Raw genomic sequence first — 21,810 nt, 5'->3', positions numbered from 1 at the left:
TTAAACCTTTAAAAATGCAAAGAATATTTTACTCTGAAGATATTAATTAAGAGCTTTTACAACATTTTTATATATATTGTGTTTTGTCCTCTACTAAGTAATTGTGATTGGGTGGGGGAGCCTGCCTAGTGGTGGCTGCAAGTGTACCAATATCTCAGCTCTGTATCTGTGTAATTTGAAATGGAGTCTGCAGCACTGGAGTTATTAGCATTATGTTTGTCCGAACGCCTGTAAGGGGTTAGGGATTACAGTTGCCATCAGATGTTGCTGCAGTCTCCTGTTGAGCTTTGCCAGGAGCTGGTTTCTGTACCTTGCCAGCTCACCAGAACAAGACAAGCAAGGCTGTTGATGGAAAATTGTCAGGCAAAGGTCTGTATTACCCACGTCTGCCTCAGAAGTCCTGACAACAAAACGGTTCTGTAGCTGTCCTGGTTGCTCAAAGTACTTGCTGGTCATCTCAGCCCACGTTGGAGAGTAGTTGCCAATTTCTTGTTTCTTTCTTTTTTTTTTCCCTGCTCAGATGTATTTCAAGTCAGAGTGTGTGGTCCAGATTTGGGATCTGTCAAGCTTAATCATATCTATTTGTAATCTTGTTATGTGTATCCTGCTAAGCCATGCCCACTATGGTGAATTCAGCAATGAAACTAAAGAACACTTACCTATTTAAGTTTTAGTGTCTCAGATGCATGTGTGCAAGAACCGATCAAAAGAAGCATAAAGAGAAAAATTTCGCTTGGAAACTTTCTACTTTTGATAGCAAAGTTCACTGTAATTTTCTGTGGGGAAAAAAAAAACAACTTTCTTCTGGCCTCTTTCAGACACAAGATGCTGGACTAGTTGTGCATGGTTTGGTATGGGGATTCCAGTAATAGGAAGGCTGGCCTCACTACAGAATTTTCTTCCAGGAAACACAGTTTTAAAAAGAAATGGTGTAACAGCTAATTTTACATTGTAGGCTGGAAAAATGTGTGGAAGCTAAAGAAGAACTAGAGGCAGATCTTTATAACCGGTTTATTTTGGTGCTGAATGAAAAGAAGGCAAAGATACGAAACTTACAGAAGTTGTTGAACGAGGCTAAAGAACCTGCAGCAGATGCCAAGTGTACAAGGTATTTCTTAATTTTCCTAAGTTACTTGATATCATACTTCATGCATATTTGAGGTAAGTTTAGTTTCCATTTCTTTGTCTCTAACAATGAGTGACAGTTCTTCCTGGCTAAGTGCTTGGTTATCCAAAACGATACTGTTAGTCATGAAAGCAGAGGATTCTTTGTGGTGTCACTGTAAATAGCATATTTCTTTGGATGCTGTAGCCAAGAACTAAATACTCAATTAATTTGTCCTCTTCTTTTTTTTCTGTTAGGTTGCAGTTGATTTTCCAAACAGATCATGTCTCTGCCATTTCCATAGGTGGTACTTTCATATGCATTTTCCCTGCCTTATTTGTTTCCTTTTGTCCTTTGGGAAACAAAAGTATCTAAATCTAGATGGTTTTATATACTCTTTATTTCAAAAATATCCAGAGAAGATGAAGCATTCTAATGCTACCTTAATTTGTTTGCTATTTTGATCCCGCTGTTTTATATCTTTTTACTGTCTGCCCTTGTATTTGAATATGCTAAGCTGTTCAGAATGGGGACTGTATGTTGACATGCATCAGCTTGCGTTGCCTAATAATTATAAATTCTTTCCAGAAATAAAAGATGGCAAAAGTGTGGTTTTTTGTAGTTGGTTTTTGTTGGTTTTTTCCTAGGAATAGTGTAGCTACCACTCAGATGGCTACAGGGAGAGAAAATGACTATGATGGCAGCACTGATGAGGAAAGTGAAAATTTAACACGAGCCTCATTACCATCAGGTAAGACAGAATGTATTGTCTTTGGGAAATATCATAGACAGACCAATCACTTTATGTGAATAAACCTTAATGAAGACAAAATACTACCTGACAGATTGCTCTCTGACACGCCAACCTGCAAGCATTAAAAATATCTCTCTTGAAGCAGAATATAATACTGGCATTTTCAAATTAGAGAGAGGAAGTTTAAAAGCATGTTGCACAAGTGAAGGTACTGTCATTTCTTCCAAAATGACAAATTACACACTTTACAGAACTAATGACAGTCTAATAGTATCTGAAGCGTCAACAATTCCATTTTAAATTCTAGGAATCATGATGTGTATGCAATGATTGCTAAAATGTAAAATGTAGTTCCTGACAGTTTCAGTAGTGTTTAAAAAGGGGAAAGAGAGGAGATTTAATAGTTATAAAAAGACCTATGTGTATAAATGGAATAAAAATATATTTATAGCAGAATTAATTTTAATTTGTCAGTGAATTTTTAGCCTCATGAAGGTGCTCATGAAACTTAATTTGACTACTTTTTCCAGGACTAGAGACTTGTGTATAAGATATGGCAATTGCCCATGGTACAGTACAAGATATTTAGCTGTGAATCATAAGAAATTTTGGCATATTTTGGCAAACTAGTAGGAATATGCAGGACAAATGCTATCAAAGTTTTAAAACTGCATTGACAATTGCCATATATTTTTATATATATATGTATTTCCCTTCAGGTCTGCAAAGTTTGCTATGGGTACTCTCACTGGAGCTTTTTATTTCCACCATAGGTAAAGGTAATCAAGACAAAAACTTATGGGAACCAGAAGTATTCAAGACCCTGATACCAGTAGTATTCAACTTTGTAACTCATATGGGCCTGTTTGTTGAGGACTTTCTAATATAATATAAAATAAGCAAAGCTTTGGACAAATGTAGAAAGTTACTATTAAGGGAAGAAATTATTTTGTATTGTACTATGCTCTTCAGTTCAGAAGTCTTTGCTGTCAAGTGGTCTTTGGTCAGTTCAGATCATGTGGGGAGAAATACTTTGTGTTTAGCGAAAAGGCAAGGCAAGTGGAAAGTTGATTCTTTTGGAAGATTCAGTACTACTTAATTAGATTAGTGAGAATTTTGAGACAGACATATGTATTAAAAAATGAAAACAAATCCCCACTGCCCTACTTCGGCAATCATGAGGGACTGGACTCATCAATGTTACAGGAAAAAAAAATAGCAAGTGTATTTTTGAGTTGTAAACATAAATGTGCTTTCTGCTGCCTCTGAGGGATACAAGACTCAGGATTTTTATCATGACTAGAGAGTTCTTTCAACTGCAAAATTTGCAAATAATATGAAGACTATAAACTTAATCCTTGGGGTAACACACTCAAGTGTTTCAAGGTAATGGTATTTTTTAACATGCACAATGAGTATCATTTAGGTCAGTTGATACTCTTCCTGTGTACACAGCTTTCTCTTTCCATGAACAATTGAAAAGCACAGACAGGAGCTGAATACTGGTGTGGTCCAGGATTTTCACATGCAAAAGAGGTCTGAGGCAGGCTGTGTCTCTGTGAAGAAGACAGTGATTCAGGGGTGAGTGGCATGAGAGGATAATGAAGCTCATAGCTACATCAAACATCAAGGACTGTAAGGCATAAAGGACAATACAGATAATGTTAGGTTTTCTTCTGTTTATCTGTAGTTTTCCTGTCTCTTAGTCCAGCATTACATTTCTTTTCCTTTTGAATTTGGAATGTCATTGTGTGGGTTGCAAGAGTCAAGGAGAATGAAAGGATTTTTGAGAATGTTTTAGTAGATAGTGGTGAAAGCCACAGTCAAGAGAGAAGATTATAATTTAGAAAGTGCTTTGAAGGAAAGTGAAGGCAGATGTGTGTATGGACACATGTACACTTATACACATACATGGACACATATTAAGCATTCATTTGTATGTCTGCATGTCCAAAATTTAAAAAGTGAGAAGCTGGTTGTCATAAATGAAATTCTCATTTTTCTTCAGGAGGTGGCTGAAGAAAGCCACATGATATATGGAAGAGAATCTCTGGCTAGGAGGAAGAAGGCCAGTGATCAGTCTTCAAGTCGGTTGAGAACATATATGCAGCTGTTATTGATAATATTATGATAAATGTTATGCAATGATAAAAAAATCAGTAGTAGTTGAAAAATCAGATGTGTTCAGTAAGTGCTTTTGGTTTGTGTTTAGAGGGGAAAATTAGGTGTAGTTGCATCATAATGTACTTCTGTTCTAGCAACTAGAGGGGACATGAAACAGCAGCTGTGAAATCTAGATTCTTTAAAATTAGCCAGTCAGGATATATTGAACTGCAGTGTTTAAAAACCTACCTGGAAATTTTTCTTAGCTACCAATAAGTGGTTGGGGTCAGTTCGAGAATTTTTAGGGGCATGGAGGGCATTCTAGGGGCTTTGGAATAAAGCTGCTAATATTTACAAAAGAAAAAAATAAATGAAATGACACATTCATTTGTGAATGTATTGATCTGGTGTTGATCTGATGCAAATACTGGAACAAGCCTCAATGAAGAAAAATGCTAAGAAAAATAATAAGAATGGTTAATTCTAGTCTTTGTAAAGGTCTGGAAACAGGAGGCTGAAAACTAGGTGCTTAAGTCTTCTGTGATGAGGTTATCAGATGGCTGATGAAGGTAAAAATTAGTAAAGTAGTAGACTGACTTTCATAAGATATCATGATGCACCACATTTTAATCAAGAAATTGAAACATGGAAATTTACACATAATAAATAGATTCTCAAATGAGGTAATAGGTCTATCTCAAAATATAAATGGAAAGTTATTTGAGAAAGTATCTGAGGAGTGTGAAATCAAAGATGCATATAATATATATAAACCGATTTTTGTTTTGTGTTACACCAACTATAAACAAAATGTATGCATTTTAACACTGTGTAATGCCATGATTTCCAGTTCTTTGACAGCTACGCTTCACTTGAGAGTACCAACTGTGTCTCAAGCTTTGCTGTGCCTAGGTCCTTCTGCCACATAAAGCCGGGTACCTCCAGGGGTTGCCATCATCTTCCCCATATGCACCCATCTCGCAAAGCCAAGAGCTACTTGGACAACTTTTGCACTCTGCTCTATATTGCACCCATTCTGGCATGGTGGCACTGTCCTGCCTGGCCTTACAGGAAACGCGCTTGGTCTTTGCCCAAGTTAATTCAGTTGGTCTCTGTCTGAACTCTTACCAGTTTATAATTTCCCAGTGCTACCGTCCTCACCTCATAGGGAACCACTGGTTTAGTGTCAGGATACTTGCGAAAATAAAGAGCATATAGAAAATTCTCTGAAGCAGCAATGACTTTATTTAAGGAAAAAAAAAAAAAAAGACATTCAGTGCGAAAGTAAATAAGCAGATTTGCAATGTTTGTGCAAAAGGGACCGTTGAGTCAGTATATGATTTGGCCCCTTGATGCAGTGCTGTGTCAAGTTTGGACATCAAGACTTGAAGAATAATGTTAGCAAGTTGAGGATGATGAAATTGTGATAACAGTGGAGGGATTAGCAAATGATTAAAATAAAATGCTGAGAAGGATCTTAAACGATCATTGTTTTTGTGGTCTAAAAGAAACTACATTGCAAAATGATGTGATGGTAGATGGTCTTTCCATCCAGCAGATAGAGATGTTTAATGAATAAACTGGAACTTAACATTAGACAAAGACGAAAGTGGGAGATTATTCCTGACACGATAATAAACTGTTGGAACAGTTTGGAGTGGGTTATGATGGGTTCTGTCCGTCACTGCCAGCACTGAAATCATGATGGCGTGCTTTTAGTAACAAGATCCTGTTCATATAAGCACGAACTTAGAAGTGTACAACTGAACTTAAAAGAAGTGTACAACATATATTACATTTGGCATTGCAAATGGCTGTTACTGTGAGAGCCTTTCCTCTGTAGCAGCAGATGAATCGCAGAATAAAACCATTTCTTGTGTCTTCAACTAAAATGAGTTTATTCATGCATGAATACTCTGCAAGGCTATCAGGTGAGTTTTCAACTTTTGCACAGCAAGTGATTACAGTTATTTGTTAAGCTTAAAATAAATTTTGTGTAGAGGCCTTTTCCCTATAACAGCAGTTAAACTGTAACCTAAAAGTTTACCTAAAAATTCAGGCTTTTGGCACTTACTGTACCATTTGTAGAGACGATTTATGGTTTGCTTTTTGACAGCAGTTTCTACTTCATAGCTTAAAGCCAAAATCAACTGAAGCATGGTAGTGTTTTTTGTCTGTGATCTACACACTGATGTAGTTAATGCTTTGTATTGTAAAAGAACAAATTAAAATTGAAATACTAGGTATTTTAGTATAAAGCACTCAGGAAAACAACTGATATATATGACAAGTACAACTTTTAAAAATAGTACATTTATAAATAATACTGTACGTCCTTCTGTACAACAGCTTTGCCTGTTGTGCCATGACCACGGGGGAAATATATTTGACATACTGGTTAGGATTGTGAATGTGACATTAAAAAAGGCACACAACTCGTGCTTTCACTGCAGTTTAATAAATTTTTAAGCAGCAGCTATATATGATGTACCAGCTCCTTGTAAATGCTTGTGAGCTCTTGTTTGAGAGAGTTTCTGAGTTTTCAGAGGGAAATCCTCCTACTGTTAAGCAGTCCTTCATGAATGGGGAGGTGCGAATGTTTCTTGTGAGCAGGAGGCTGCTTTTGGTTTGTTTTGTTATTTGTTTTACTCCACAGTTGGTAAGGTTCTAGTTGAGTCACCAAAACCAGATATAGTTGTTACCTTCACTACTGGTACTTCAATGAAGTTCCAGCAACTTTGCAGGCGCCTTACACTTGAGACTGCTGACGTGCTGTCTTCTTGTTTCATTCCTCCCTCTAGTCTTGCACTTCAACTCTTTAATCAAATACCTGATATTTTGTTCAGCTTGACTGGTGTCTAGCATTTTTAGGGTCATCATTTTTGGTTGGGACCACTAAGTCCTGTGGCAGTGAAAAGAATGATACACACACAGAGATGATAAGCACCTGGAGAAGGCTTGGAAAGATTACAATGAGATGTTGTTTGGAATAAGTCTGTAGTTCTTTTCATGTTCTGTTGCCAAGAGGACCTGTTTGGGGTATTTTTTAAAGAAAAAAAAAACCCTGAAGGCTGGAAATTGCTATTCTGTATTTCTCTTAGCACGCAAGCGTGATTTGGTGACTCAGCATGATGCCACAACACTGATGCAAGAAGTTTCTGTCACTTTAGAAAGCAGAAACCTTATACTGATTAAGGAAAATCCAGAACGCAACCCAGCTGTTGCTGATTCCTCTTTCTTCTGCTCAGTTATTGTTTACTCTAGCTAATGAGCCCTTTCTCCTAGGGGACCTAAAGTGACAGTAAGATTATCAGACTAAGAACACATCATTTGATGTCATGATTAGCAATTGTGTCTTTGTGATACAAATTAAACCCTTTTATTAACTGAAAAATACTTTAGTGGTCCATGTGTCAGGAAGCTTTTAAAACAGGAGTAAGGATTGGGTGAAAATTCACCATCTCTGCTTCCTTCCCAGGAGCTTGAAAGGTAAATGAAGGGTAATAGTTTCCCTCTTCACAGTGTTTGGAAGGTGACCAGAGAAGAGGTTATTCCTCTTTGCAAGTATATGACAAGACTTGCAGAGAAAGATGCTATATATTGGGATCATAGAATTATAGAATGGTTTGGACTGGAAGGGACCTCAAAGATCATCTAGTTCCAACCCCCCCACCGTGGGCAGGGACACCTTCCACTAGACCAGGTTGCTCCAAGCCCCATCCAACCTGGCCTTGAACACTGCCAGGGAGGGGGCAGCCACAGCTTCTCTGGGCAACAAGTTCCAGTGCCTCACCACCCTCATGGTGAAGAATTTCTTCCTAATACCTAATCTAAATCTCCCCTCTTTCAGTTTGAAACTGTTACCCCTCGTCCTATCACTGCACTCCCTGGCAAACAGTCCCTCCCCACCTTTCCTGCAGGCCCCCTTTAAATACTGGAAGGCGCAGTAAGGTCTCCCCAGAGCCTTCTCTTCTCCAGGCTGAACAACCCCAGCTCTGTCAGCCTGTCCTCACAGGGGAGGTGCTCCAGCCCCCTGATCATCTTCATGGCCCTTGTTTGGGCCTGCTTAAGAAGCTCCATGTCTTTCTTCTGCTGAGGAGTCCACAGCTGGATGCAGCACTGCAGGTGGAGTCTCACCAGAGCAGAGCAGAGGGGGAGATTCATCTCCCTCGACCTGCTGGCCACACTTCTTGTGGTGCAGCCCAGGATGCAATTGGCTTTCTGGACTGCGAATGCACACTGGCATCTCATGTCCTGCTCTTTATCCACCAGTACCCCCAAGTCCTCTTCTGCATGGCCTCTCTCAATCCCTTCATCCCCCAGCCTGTAAGGATACCGGAGATTGCCTTGACCCAGATGCAGGGCCTTTCACTTGGCCTTGTTGAACTTCATGAGGTTTTTACAGGCCCACCTCTTTAGCCTGTCAAGGTCCCTCTGGATGGCCTCCTTTCCCTCCTGTGTGTCAACCACACCACATAGCTTGGTGTCATCTGCAAACTTGCTGAGGTTGCACTCAATTCCACTGTCCATGTTGCTGACAAAGATGTTAAATATCACCGGTCCCAATACAGACCCTTGAGGAACGCCACTTGTCATTGGTCTCCACTCAAACATTGAGCCATTGACCGTGACTCGCTGAGTGTGACCAGCTACCCAATTCCTGATGCACCGACCAGTCCATCCAGCAAACCCATGTCTGTAGTTTAGAGACAAGGATGTTGTGTGGGACAGTGTCAAATGCCTTACACAAGTCCAAGTAGACGATGTCTATTGCTTTTCCCTTATCCTCTATTGCTGTAACCCATTGTAGAAGGCCGCCAAATTTGTCAGGCATGATTTGGCCTTAGTGAGCCATGTTGGCTGTCACAAATTTATCTCCTTATTTTCCATGGACCCCAGCATATTCTCCAGGTGGATCCAGTCCATGATTTTGCCCAATCCAGGCTGAGCACAGAGGTGAGACTGACTGGCCTGTGATTCCCCAGGTTCTTCCTCTTTTCCCTTTTTAAAAATGGGGGTTAGGTTTCCTCTTTTCCAGTTGGTGGGAACTTTGCCAGACTGCCATGACTTTTCAAATATGATGGATAGTGGCTCAGCCACTTCATCCATCATTTCCCTCAGGACCCACAGATGCATCACATCAGGTCCCATTAGGATAATGGTTGGACCTGATGATCTTAAAGGTCTTTTCCCACTGAAATGATTCTATGACTTGTGCACCTTCTGTTTTCTTAGATGTCTTGAACCAAATCCTCTCCTCCAGAGGACGGTTCTTCTTTCTGCCAGTCCCTGCCTTTGCCTTCTGAGACTTGGGCAGGGTGGCTGGAGCACTTGCCAGTGAAGACTGAGGCAAAAATGTCATTGAGTACCTCAGCCTCCTCCATATACTGAGTAGCTAGGTCTCCCATTTCCTTCCAGAGAGGGCCCACAAATCTATAGTATATATGAAGGATAATATAGCAGGTGGGAGATAAAAAATGGTAGAAATTATTTTACAATTTATTATTGTTATTTTCAGTTATAATGCTTTTATATGTGACTGCCTGTAGACAAAATAAGGATACTGGGCACCAAATTACAGTCAGCTTGCTTTCTCTTTATTTAATTTTCTCTTGCTTTTCTTATAAGGAAATATATCCTTAGTCATATTTCACATTGAAATTGGTGGAAGTTACTGCTCCTTGGGTAAGAAAGGATCTCATCATCTGGCCTGTTGGATTAAATGAAACTTTATATTGTGTTCTTTGTCGTATGTATGGAAATATTCCATGTTAGAATCCTTTCAATGCTCATACTTTTCTACATGTTTGATAATGAGGACAGATTCAAAATTGGTTCTAATAAACTTGCTGAAATGCTCAAAATAAATAAGAGCAAGCACCTTTCCATTTTCCACTGGTTTACTATGCAAATGTTCTCATCCCCTTCATTCAAGTTCCTGCCTTTGGGATTACATGTTGTGCCTTCAGGAGGCTATGGCCTGTTACATTTAATTAGTTCTCTTGTGTAGTCTAAACCACCGATGGCTTGATGCTGCTGGTTAATAAGCTTTGATCAAAGTTATTAAAAAGAAATGCCTATTATAACAGCACCCGACTGTGCTGTGCAGTTAAAGTTCCATCTGTGAAGACTTCTCTTTTAAAGCATATTTTAAGGAGTTTTAGAACTTGGCCATTTTAATTGACTTGAGGCTTAAATTATTATTTTGGTTTTTTGTCAAGCTGTAATTGGAAGTGGTTCATCCCAACAAATAATCTCATTTTCCTCTCCGTTAAAGCTGTAGAGACCCTTTTTCTGAAACTTGATATTGATCCTTTTTTTTTTCCCCATAACCTGATACAATAAAACATTTGCAGTTGCCAAACTGCTTTCCCTCTGTATTATACCAGGTGCTGTCATCAAAATGCATTTACAACACAAATACCAATATGCTTCATGTCTCTTTAAAAATCCTGTTATGAACATTGCACTAAGAGGGATTAATAAGGTATTACTTTATTACTATGAAAATTATAAAAACTGCTTATACCCCTGCATACATCTTCGTTGTACGTGCTTCGGGATATAAAGTGATATAGATGAATGTGGTTACCTCTAAATTAGTCATTATTTATTTAGTGGATATCGTAATGGTGATATAATTGTAATGGATTTATGCCTTGCAAAGACTTTTGCAGATTACTAAATTTGGTGATTGATCAAAAAAGTAGAGTGCTTAATGACCGCACTTCAGGTTAGATGCCACAGCATTGATTGATATAAAATTAAGAAAAATATGTTGGTGTATTATCCCCATAATAATAAATGTTACATATGAAGGAACTATTTCCTTGATGAGATGTAAAATTTTTTGAAATGTAGTTAAAGCTTTGCTTAAATCATCAAATTAACTGTCTTTATAAGATTTAAGTTAAAGTGTAAGACTCCAATTTTAGAAGCATTTCAAATCCAAGCTAGAAATTCCAAGCTTAATGCTTTTCCATGAATACTGGAGGTTTTTTTCCTCCACTTAAAAACAAAGCTAGTTTAAAAAGTTCAGCAATATACATTTCAAACAGAGATGGAATAATTTTATATTTTTGCTTTAGGTTTAATATATCCATGCAAAGAGGAACAAATAACATAAAGTTCCAGTCATTCAAAATAAAAAATAATGTCAAAATCAAATCCGTTAATGAAGCAGTACCTTTATAAATTCTACGTTCTTCTATGAATAAAGAGGTTTTCCCCTAAGGAAGCGAACTATCTATAGATTTGTACCCAGCTTGCTGGAGTTCTAATGCTCCGTCTACATCTCTTCGGTGTGTGTTGAACTTGGCTATGGCTTGAGAGCCTGAAAGTATTAAGCAGCATTAGGCAGAGATTACAAATCCTCATTGTATTTATGATGAGTACCAACATGTTCCTATGGGGCACATAAAGGAAATGTAGAGCCTCCTTATGTTCTTGGTCATATTTCACACCAGTTTGATGTGTGCCCAAAGGCTGTAATTAGAGCAGAGCCGGACATAAATTCTGTGAGTCAAGGTACTTCTGCACTGAGCATGCACATTCTGATATTTTTTCCTTTGCAAAATCCTGTAACTTGACCATCTACAAGACAGCATTAATTCAGTAGGACCCTTTCTTTGTTTTCTTCTCCTCATGAACTACAGAAGACCTATTTCAACACCCCTTGGTTGAGAATGTAAATCATAAGTTGTGAAACTATAACGTTAGTGGTGTTGGAGCGGTGCCATGAACAGCCCTGTTCTATTTCATCCTCCTTCAATAAATAGTTAAAGAACAACTGCTTATCAGGTAAATAGGAATCTTCTGCTGATCATCAATAAGCTGCCTGCAGTAATCCTCATTCTAACTCTTTTCTTTGTTCTTGTGCTTTTAAGTCACAGACTTTGTGTGTATTTGTTTAGTATCCGGCATAATGGTGCTTTTGGGGTCTGTTGTAATTAAAAGAACTAGCAATAATTATTCTTCTTATACCAAAATATGATTCAATACATGTATTATGGACCATAGAGATTTTTGAATCCAATGTACAGTGACAACAGCACTTTATTTTCATCTGTGCAAACCTGTCAATGACACCAGTGTATCACACAGTTTCATTATGAACTTCATGCCACATGCCTGCTCTAAACAAATCTTTGAGTTGCTGGTCATAAATTAGTTCACCAGAAGGTACTGTCAGTGGCATACTTTTCCTGGGGATTATTTGGGAAAGGTAAAAACTGAGCCAGACTTTTTTTTTTTTAAATTCGTTTTTTCAATTTCTTTTGTGAAGGATGTTTTACTTTATCATGAGTGTTATAGTTTAACTGCTTTTAGTGTAGATAATAATCAGGTCTGATTTAATAGGAATTTTTTACTTTGTGTTCATTTCGCAGTATTTATTATGATAGTTTTCTTGTGCATGTTTATGGAGCTAGGTATTTGCTTTTGATATAAATGAATATAAATGAAGTATAAAACCATTCAGACATGTAATTCAGAGAGGAAGAAAGGCATCAAAAATATTTAGGTATACTTCATGGTATACTGAAAACAAATAAAACAATTCACATGCAAATTACACGATGCATTTGTATTCCATTCCCTCTTGGAAATACGGATGTACTTTAGAAAGTTGATTTTGGGCTTAGCAGTATCAGCTCTTAGAGAAGCATCCTTTCATCAAAGAGAAGAGTTGGTTCTTGAGAAAAATGGTTCCTGCAGGGGTACTGATAGCAAGTTTCTATAATCCTGAACATTAGGATAAAACCCCTTATCTTCAACTGTTGAATAGCCTTTGTATCAGTTGCAGCCAACAAAGCCCAAATACTGCAGATTCTTGCAGACTGGAGAGTCTTGTGTTCAGTGAGCAGCACATTCAGGCTAAGCTTTCTGGCATGACTTGAAACCTGTGGCTGTTGCACATTTTGTAACAGTTCTTCCCGCTTTAAGATGAATATTTTGTAGGTTGTTGTCTTAAACTTCATGTTTCATGTGTGTTTTGTAATGGCTAGTAGTGACTCAATCAAAAGTTGCCACTGCTGTTACCACACTGATTTTTTTTTTTTTTTTGCACAGTAACAAGCTTCCACTTCTGAATTTTGAATGTTGCTTTCTCTCTGACAAAATGCTAGAAGGGCATTTACTGTGTCCACCTGTGTAACAACATTCACTGTAATAATTATCTTAATTACTTCTCAACTGTATTACAATGTACCATTTGAGCAAGCAGCCTATCTTGATTAAAAGCTGGGTTGCTGAAGATTGCACTATAATCTATGGCTGTTTCCCTGATTTATTACTTTTCCAGGTTAAAGCATGCATCCTTGTTTTTGCCTTGAAATTTTCTCAACTGGACTTCACACTGTGAGTCTGGTAGGTCTTTGCTAGATTTAAGAGTTGGTTTCCCTGTTTGAGTTTGCTTCCTGTAGGCCTTTTTGGTTTCTTCAAACTCAGTAGATACTCAATTGGAAATGTAGTTTACATCTAAAGAAATGTCAAAATTTTCCTACTATATAAAAGAAGAATAGAAAAGGCTTTTATTTTCTTTTGATCCTTTAAAAAACCTATAATTAAGAAGAAGGAAATCCCTTTACTCTATGAGCTAAAAGCCATTAGTGTAATACTCCCCTAAACTTTTGGTGTGGGGTTTTTTTTTTTTGTGTGTGTTGGTTTTTGTTTGGATTTTTTTTGTGGGTGTGTTTTTGTTGTTTTGTTGTTTTTTGTTTTTTTTCCTTCTTCCCTTCTCTCTTCTTCTATCCTGCTTATTTTACTGGATATTTTTTGTTACTTAAGTCCATCTCAAGTAATAGGTGCTGTCATATAATCACTTTGTTATTTGTCCTTTAGCTTTTATTCTTAAAATAGCACATAGATCAATCTAAAAGATATTGAATGATAAAATTTTATTAGAAAAACGTTACTTTAATAGAAACCCTAAGTGATAGCTCTAACTGGTACACAAATTCCACAGAAATTGTTTGCCATGATGCCAGATTTCTTGGAAAGCAGGTTTTTGTTGAGCATTGTACTGGAAAGCTGAGAAGATGCTTTTCATCTTTAGGAAGAAAGGCTCTCCTCCAGGACCCTTTTCCTCAATCTGCTTAACGCTACGTACATAGCATACACAAGTTTCATGTAGAATATTAAGCATTTGTAAAACTTAGAAGGGAAAAAATAACTTTAAAATAATTCAGAGACAATAGGCAAATGACATCTGTAATAATTACTCCAGGTTTTATAGTGCATTTAACTATATTCTGCTTGTTTTTAAAGATTAACCTGAGCTTGTTGAATTATGCTCCTTCACGTACACAGGCCAAATGATTTCATAAAGAAGCTATAGGTTACAAAGCCTGTGTTCAAGGAGATCAAGCGTTAAGTTACACATTCTGAAAGACAATTTATTCACATGTGTCCTGATGGAGAAGAGGCATTTTCAAAACTGGAGCTGTCAGCAGCATCGTACTAGTTTTTTGACTTACAGTATAATTAAAGGGAACAAAAGATATAATGCCAAATCCAAAGTATCATAAACTGTCTTCTGCCTTTTTTAATTGGATGGAGACTGGAACTCGACGTATCTGAAACAGAGAGACGATACTTACAAATGCCTCATTTTATTTACATAGTTCTTTATACATTTGATTTATTTACTCTGATATGACAAATACAATGTGATAACTGCAAACCCTCTGTAAAGAGCAAAATGGCAATTTAAGAGGTTCAGAGCTTTACATATATGTAGAAAGACGAGTGCAAAACCCACTTTCTGATATTTTGCAGTATATGTTCTAAAACAGGATCATTTTTGCTGTAGTAGGACTAAATCTTTATCTGAAAGCTGTGTGTTCAGATAAAGTGATGATATGGGTCTTTGCATCCTGAATATGACTCCCCTGTCTTAAAAGCTAAAGATCTAAATTTTTTTTAAAAAGGGTAGATTTAAATAAAAGCATGGTCAAAGATGGATTAGTCTTTCCGCAGTTTTCATCCCCAGTTCACAAGTCTTTACCTAGTGACAGCTTTTCTGATATTCCAACGAGACGGCAGTTAGTAGGTATGATCTTGATCACCTGGGACTAATCATCATACTGAAATCACTGGCTCTTTTTTTTTGTATTCTTCACAAATGTAAACCTAATAATTCACCTTTGCCAAGAAGGTATCCCTGTAGTCAAACTGCTAACCTTTTATTCCCTTGTAGTTTATAAACATGTCATTAGTAGCTCATTTATAACTCATTCCCAATTCCGTCAGCATGTAAAAAAACACACAATCACTCTTTCCATATAAACAAAATTTGAATGCTCAGTGAGCTGTGCTCAGTACACATTGTTCTAGAAATTTGTGCATTTGGATATCTAAATGTAAATCAAAATGGGTGCCCTTTTTTTAACTGCTTTTTTTTTTATCGAATGTGAATTAAAATATAGGATTTAGCCCTTTGTATAGATATAGATTAGCACAATTAAAATGAAAATGGTACATTAGCATCTGTTTATATCTACCAGTACTTTGGAATATATTAAGAATAGAATAAAAATTTAAAATTGCCAGTTATTCTGTAATAGTATGTCTTAGACTCTCTTAACCAAATAACTGCATCAATCTGAAAAACACAGCCAAAACAAATTAGTCTGCATTGATGTCCATTGCAGAAAACACGTTTACTATGGCCATTTCGAATGCCTCCCACGTTGCTGCCAGGGCATTCCTTTGTTTAATTTGGGATGAGAGATTATTTTTTATTTAGTAAAAATATTAAACTTTTTAGCACACAAGTGAGTAAGCACTACATTGGCAACTTTGCTGATAGCTAATAATCTCAAGTTTCAAGAATGACCAAAGTAACTTCCATGATTTCAGTAATTAATCAGTCAATGGCTTGGAAAGTTATTGCATGCAACCAATTCAAGCAAGACCAAAAATCTCCAATCTCCTATGCTCAAACTTCTACAGAGCAGGCTTTTGGATTTCAATTTTGGCCATCTTCAGAAAACAGTATAACCTGAGTGGGGAGAACAGTAAATGTGACTGCGGCAGAGGAACTGGGTGGGAAAAATACAGAATGCAGGAAAATAAGGAGAGATTAGATTGAATATAAAGCTACATTTAACACATGCAGGTTTATGTTGGTGTAGCTTTTCTTACACAGATCTGAAGTCTGTTGATTACTAGAGAAAACTGCTGATACTGAACAAATCCCTGTTATATATGCTTTTGACAGTAAAATACTGGTTTTTATTCACCACCACCACCTTTTTGCAAATCAGAGGAGCATTTTGTGTAATTTTTATACCCTCCACCACATTCGTTTGTTTTCCTCGTCTTCATCTCACCATGCACCCTCTTTTGCCTACAGCTTTGTCATTATTTAACTCATTCATGGCAGTAAGTTAATTTTTGTCTCTGTAAGGAACTTATTTGCTTCAAATGGAGAAATTAACTCGACTTGTAGGAGTACGCCTCCCAGAAGTGCTTTGGCTGCTAAGCTCAGCTCTACTCCGGCAGCTGAGACTTTGGATCTTCCAGGTCTGTTTACCTGGCTAAACTATTGATTTTGCTTATAAAGTGCTGTCCCTAGATTTCCTTCTACTGATACTGCAAACTGCAATTGTCTCCAATTCAATAAGGCAAAAGCAGAACTTGTTTGGAATCAGCCATATGGTGAGCTGTTGTCTCAGTCAGGAAAAAGTAGCTCTTTAATCTGTAGCCACAAGTTGAATTCTCACTAGGATACTTATTACTTAGGTTCCTGGCAGAGAAGGGTCAGGTCATGAGTATCTGATTGCCAGCAATTTCCTTAAGACCTTTCCTGGGAAACATATGAAGCTGGCAATTGAAAGGCTTTGGAGTAGGAGTTGAGAAACACTATGAGAAACAAAGGGGTTAGCCTGTTTGTAACCTCCAGGAGTTCTTGCATAAGGGTAATGTTGGCATTCTGGGCGCTCTCAGTTCCTTAAGGTTATTTTAATTTTGTCCTACCATTTCCATGTTTTGTGAATGTGGTTCATTTGCTGAAGACATTAATTTAAAAGAAAATATGCAAAAACCTAAATGCAAAGTAAAGCTGCTGTGTGTGCTGTACTTGAAAGTAGTTTTCTTCATTACATTTCACCAAATATTAACTTACTTAGTTACACATAAAACTTGGTCTGTTGAGGAACAATATCATTAACTATGTGGTTTACTAGCAGCTCATCACTGCTGCTAAAAGCATGAAAACATTTTATATGCAAACTTTAAATTCAGACAAGACTTTCAGAATTTTGATGAAGATGAAAGCTTCACTGCTCTGTCTTTTTTTCTTTTAAGAGGTGAAGAGAGAAAGTACATTATAAAAACACTTGGTCATTTCCATGAAGCTGCCTGATGGCCCAGGAGACACGGAAGGAATATGTCTCACAGCACAAGGGAGAAGATTTGGGACACGTCTCTGAGAAGTGAGACACTGGCTTCTTGCATCATTGATCAGTCAATGCTATGAGGAATGTAGATGAAGGAGCTACATAGCAAAATGTATGCGTTCGTGTTTGAAACAGCATACATAGCGTTATATGACAGAGAATCTAACAGCTAGATTGTGTTCCATAAGAAGGATTGTTCACAGCAGAGAACCCCACAGGCAACTTTGGAAAAATCTCATGAAAGTGCTTTTCTTGCAAAGCAGTTGCCTTTCGTGAACCACTGGATGTCCTTTGTTAATTAAGATACTTTGTTCTTGGCTTCCAATGACTCCTGTTTTGTAAATGTGAAGGGTTTGCAGCATTTTTTTGTTGGGATTTCCAGAAACACCATATTGAAATGGGAAAGATAAAAATGGATGTACAATATGAAGAGGATATTTGGTAGTAAACCATTTTCTTGGCCAATTTGTTTTTTAAAAAATCCCTCAGGATCTGCAGAACAGGACTGTGTGTAGATCCCCAATGCCTATGGCGTTTACTTGGCTGATATTCTTGGTGTGTAATTGCAACACAGCATGTAACAGTTGATTCTGTGTTTAGTCCTAGTGCTAAACAAAGCTTAGTAACAAGGGCTTTCATTTGACAAATATCACCTGCCTCTCTGTTTGCTGTGAAACATCACTTACATTAATTGCTTGGCATTGGCTTTCATCTGTATCCAAAAGTGAATCCTCATCCACAGCTTATTCAAACACTGCTGCTTGGTTCAAGTTAGTGTTAAAAGCATTCAGTTCATTGTTTGCTACTTGGTGAAGATCTGTCACTCACTCCCAGTTTGCTTTAACTGAAACTGATTGTAGGCTGCCTGAAGACTCAGTCCCCTATTTCCTCACTTGACAACAGCAGATCTGAGTCACAATTCCCAATGCTCATTTGCTTTAAACCATGTAGCAAGATGTGCTTAATAAACCTGCCTACAAACACTGCTGCTTGTTTGTGTGGCTACTTCGTGAGAAGTGAGCCTTTATGCAGGACATTAAAAACATGTTGATACTTGTCCTCCGGTGGAAGCTGCTTGTAAATTATATCTGGTTTGAATTGAGTTCTGTTCAGCAAAAGGTCAACTCAAATATTGTCATCTGCCTTGATTTTAAAAAGAAAATTGTCGCTGGCATAGCTTAGCCCTTTTCCTTAAAAGATGTTTATACTGTTAACAGGTGAGTTGTCGTGGAGGTACAGCACCCAACTTAACTGTCAACTTGAGGACTCTGGTTGAATTTTTAGAGCTCAGGTAACTGGGTAGTGATTTATCACTGACATATCAGTTAAGACTCCTGTCTTGCCTGTGTTAAGAGTAGCACGTAACAAATAAGTGGTGGATTTTCAGGAGTATTACTGAAGTGGCCAGTTGGCTTTCTGCAAAGCGATGCAAGCACATAGCCATGGGGGTCAAAAGAGATACAACATATGCCTCATAACTGAAGGAGGAACAGCACTGAAGAGTATCCTCCATGCAAGAAAGTTAAAATACTTGGGGGTAAATAGGGGAGAAAGGCAAAAAAAGTATGAATGGTTAATTTCTGAGAAAATGGCAGAGGAACAGAAGTGACTTTACTGCTGATCTAAGTGAATGCGTTTGGCTGTTGATTTAATGACAGCAGAAGGGTAAGTTAGGCAAATGTCTGCTTAGCGTTTTGTTAATTGTGAGTGTTGAAATACAATGGCTTTGGACAAATACAGCTACTGCTGGTTTTATATTAGACTGTTTGATAGCTAAGACTTTGAGCCTGTGTAGAAAGCTGAACTGATACTCAGTGATGGAGCAGCTCCACTTCTGACATTGAATTACAGAGAAGATGAGAATCATGTTTGTAGATGTAGAATTTAGATGTAAAATGCAGATGGGCCTTTAGATTAAATGAATTTTCAATCACTACAAAGGGCTGTCATTCATTTTGTATGATGTGCCCTACTTTTATTTTACTTTGTTGTTTTTTATGTCCCCCCATGTTTAAAACTGTATCATTAACCAATAAAGTTTAGGAATGTTTTCTGCTAAGTGTTTGTAAACTCTGAGAATATTAACGTATCACTAAACAAGCATAAGTCACCATCAAGATGCAGAAGAAAATTAAGCATACAGAAGAAAATTAAATGTACATCCTTTGTGAGTGCCCAGGAGGGATAAGCTCCTATTGTGCATTTAGCTTTTGCTGATGAAGCTTCTTATATGAGCATGTTTTATCTTTTCATCAAAAGTAGGAAACAGAGAGTGGTTTTATTTCTGGAATTTCTAGTTTATATTTCCAAGAAACAGCTGAGGCTTATAGCTTTTAGGGAGATATAAAAAGTGCTTCTGGCCTCCAAAAACTTGATAAAGATTTTTGGCACTTGTGACATGCATACATCTGTCTTTTCCATGTGATCAGAGATGGAGGTGGGTCATAAATGATGGAAATACTATCTTCGATTTCCCACCTGCCTGCATCTAAACTGCTATTTTTGAGAAAGAAATTAAAGGTGTTGCTGAGCTGACCATTACACTGAGCAACTGACATCAATTATTGCAGTCTGATGACATTGACAACATCAGACCAAGGGTAAAATCAGATCTCTTATCACGAATTCTATCATATCAGAAGTCTCTTGCCTGTGAAACAGGTTAGGGAGTAGAAGATTCTCACTGGAGATTTTTAAGGGCTATGAGTGCTTTCAAGTTATCCTTGAGATATTTGGACCGTGAGATTGATGTCAGTCATTTTCACAAAGTATCTGCAAGGTCAAAACTGTGATTGGCCTTTCATTTGTGCACTTGTGTGAATTATATTGCTATTGACCTGCTTACTGATGACTTATTCTTTGCTTGGTTACAACACTTAGTTCAAGAATTGCCTAGTAAAAAAAACCTTCTTTCTAGGCAAGTGAACATCAAAAAGCTGTTTAAATGTCTGAGGACGTCCTGATTGGCTTTGTAGCATAATTAAATTTTGGTAATCTAGGAAAATAATAGGCAGAAAATCATAAGTTACATTGAGAACAAGCATCATTCCCACTGCATCCTGAGAGAAGGAGAGTCTTGTTGACCTCATGCTGGACCTTTGAGGAGGTAGTCATTAAGCTTTGGAGAGCTAAGGAGAGGAGCTGATTTATTGTTTCCCTGCTTATCCCCCAAGACAGGATAACTAAGGATAGAAGAAATACAGTCATCCCATTGTAGGTGGTATATCATCCTTCAGTGTATTCCTTGCTTGTGAGGTTTGCCTGATGTTTAGGGGATCGAAGTTGCTTTTATGTGCAGAGAAGGCCAACTCTGTGAATGTTCCATTGTTCTTTGAAGTGGCATAGACATTGAAGAGCTATACTGAGCATCCATATAAGCAGACACTTTCAGGAGATCTTTATATTTTATGGCTAAAATACCTTAATTTAAATAGTTTACTAAAGCTACAGCCCCAGTAGGGCTGTGTCTCTGGCTTACTGAGGAGAATTTTCTCTGCTTGAACAATGCAAAATTGCCTTAAAATAACTCACTGGTAAATTCCCCCTGGGCAGGAGACTGTCAGCAAGTTTTGTTCAGCTGGAAGGAAAGGAGTGGGCACAGGGAGACTGCATCATCTGGGGTAGATGTGCCTTAGCAGGGCAAGGGGAGGACCCACAGTTCCTGTCTTCTGGTAAGAGACAAAGTAGTAAATTTGTGGTGCAGATTAGGGATTTTGCAGCTCTTTTACGAGCTTGAAGGAAGGAACCATGCATGTTTCCCTTTAAGCCACACCATCTTTCTGCAGCAAGGAGTAGTAGTACAGGACTGATCAAGTTGCATTTTCATTTTTAACTTTTTTATGAACTAAGGTGTCAGACAGGAAGAAGTGGTACTGCTTTTTGGTGAGTGTAAGTTCTTTCCCACTTCATCCCCCTGTCTTAGTGTGGCTTGCTAAAATACTGTAGTACAGGAGAAAAGTCAAATCACATTTGTTAACAGTAGCCATTGGTTTAGTCAGTCCTCACCCTTATCTCAGTGACAGTGTATTAACCCTGACCTGTACCATATATCTGTATCCTGTGTCTGGGGTAGGAAACTAGAAGGCAAAACAAAAAACAAACCCTTCCTTCCAGCAGTCTGTTGTCTCAGAGTTGAACTGCCTGGGTCTCCTGATTACTCAGGCTGGATCCATGCTGTTGCCATTCAGAAACACACTGACACTTTAATTCGTGACCACATCTCAGAATAAATCATCCCCTTGTTGCGCATGGATCTGAGGAACTTTAAAATTCTTGTCTGGGAGAAAGCAGCACTTTGAACTGCTGAGCTCGCACAGTGATTTATGGTAGGAAAGATTCTGAACACAGTTTCTGGTAAAAAGGGGCTTTATTTTCCTTTTATATCCTTTGATAACAAGATCAATGCAGTACTTGTTATTAGTAAAAGTAGTTTTAGTGAGAATAACAGG

General features: G+C 37.8%; 1 protein-coding gene across 1 annotated transcript in view; it reads left to right on the top strand.

Moving 5' to 3' along the window:
* The window catches only part of XRCC4 (X-ray repair cross complementing 4), a 182,672-nt gene that overhangs the window by 83,214 nt on the left and 77,648 nt on the right, over nucleotides 1-21,810 (top strand). Inside the window, exons 5-6 of the mRNA XM_086479703.1 lie at nucleotides 956-1,108; nucleotides 1,753-1,856. Of these exons, the coding sequence (XP_086335829.1) occupies nucleotides 956-1,108; nucleotides 1,753-1,856 (257 nt within the window). The remainder of the gene's footprint in view (nucleotides 1-955; nucleotides 1,109-1,752; nucleotides 1,857-21,810) is intronic.

The sequence above is a fragment of the Leptosomus discolor genome, chromosome Z (genome assembly GCF_034619465.1).
Source record: "Leptosomus discolor isolate bLepDis1 chromosome Z, bLepDis1.hap2, whole genome shotgun sequence".
Taxonomy (NCBI): Eukaryota; Metazoa; Chordata; class Aves; order Leptosomiformes; family Leptosomidae; genus Leptosomus; species Leptosomus discolor.
Note: the sequence above shows the minus strand (reverse complement) of the source record. Positions and strands in the feature narration are given on the sequence as shown.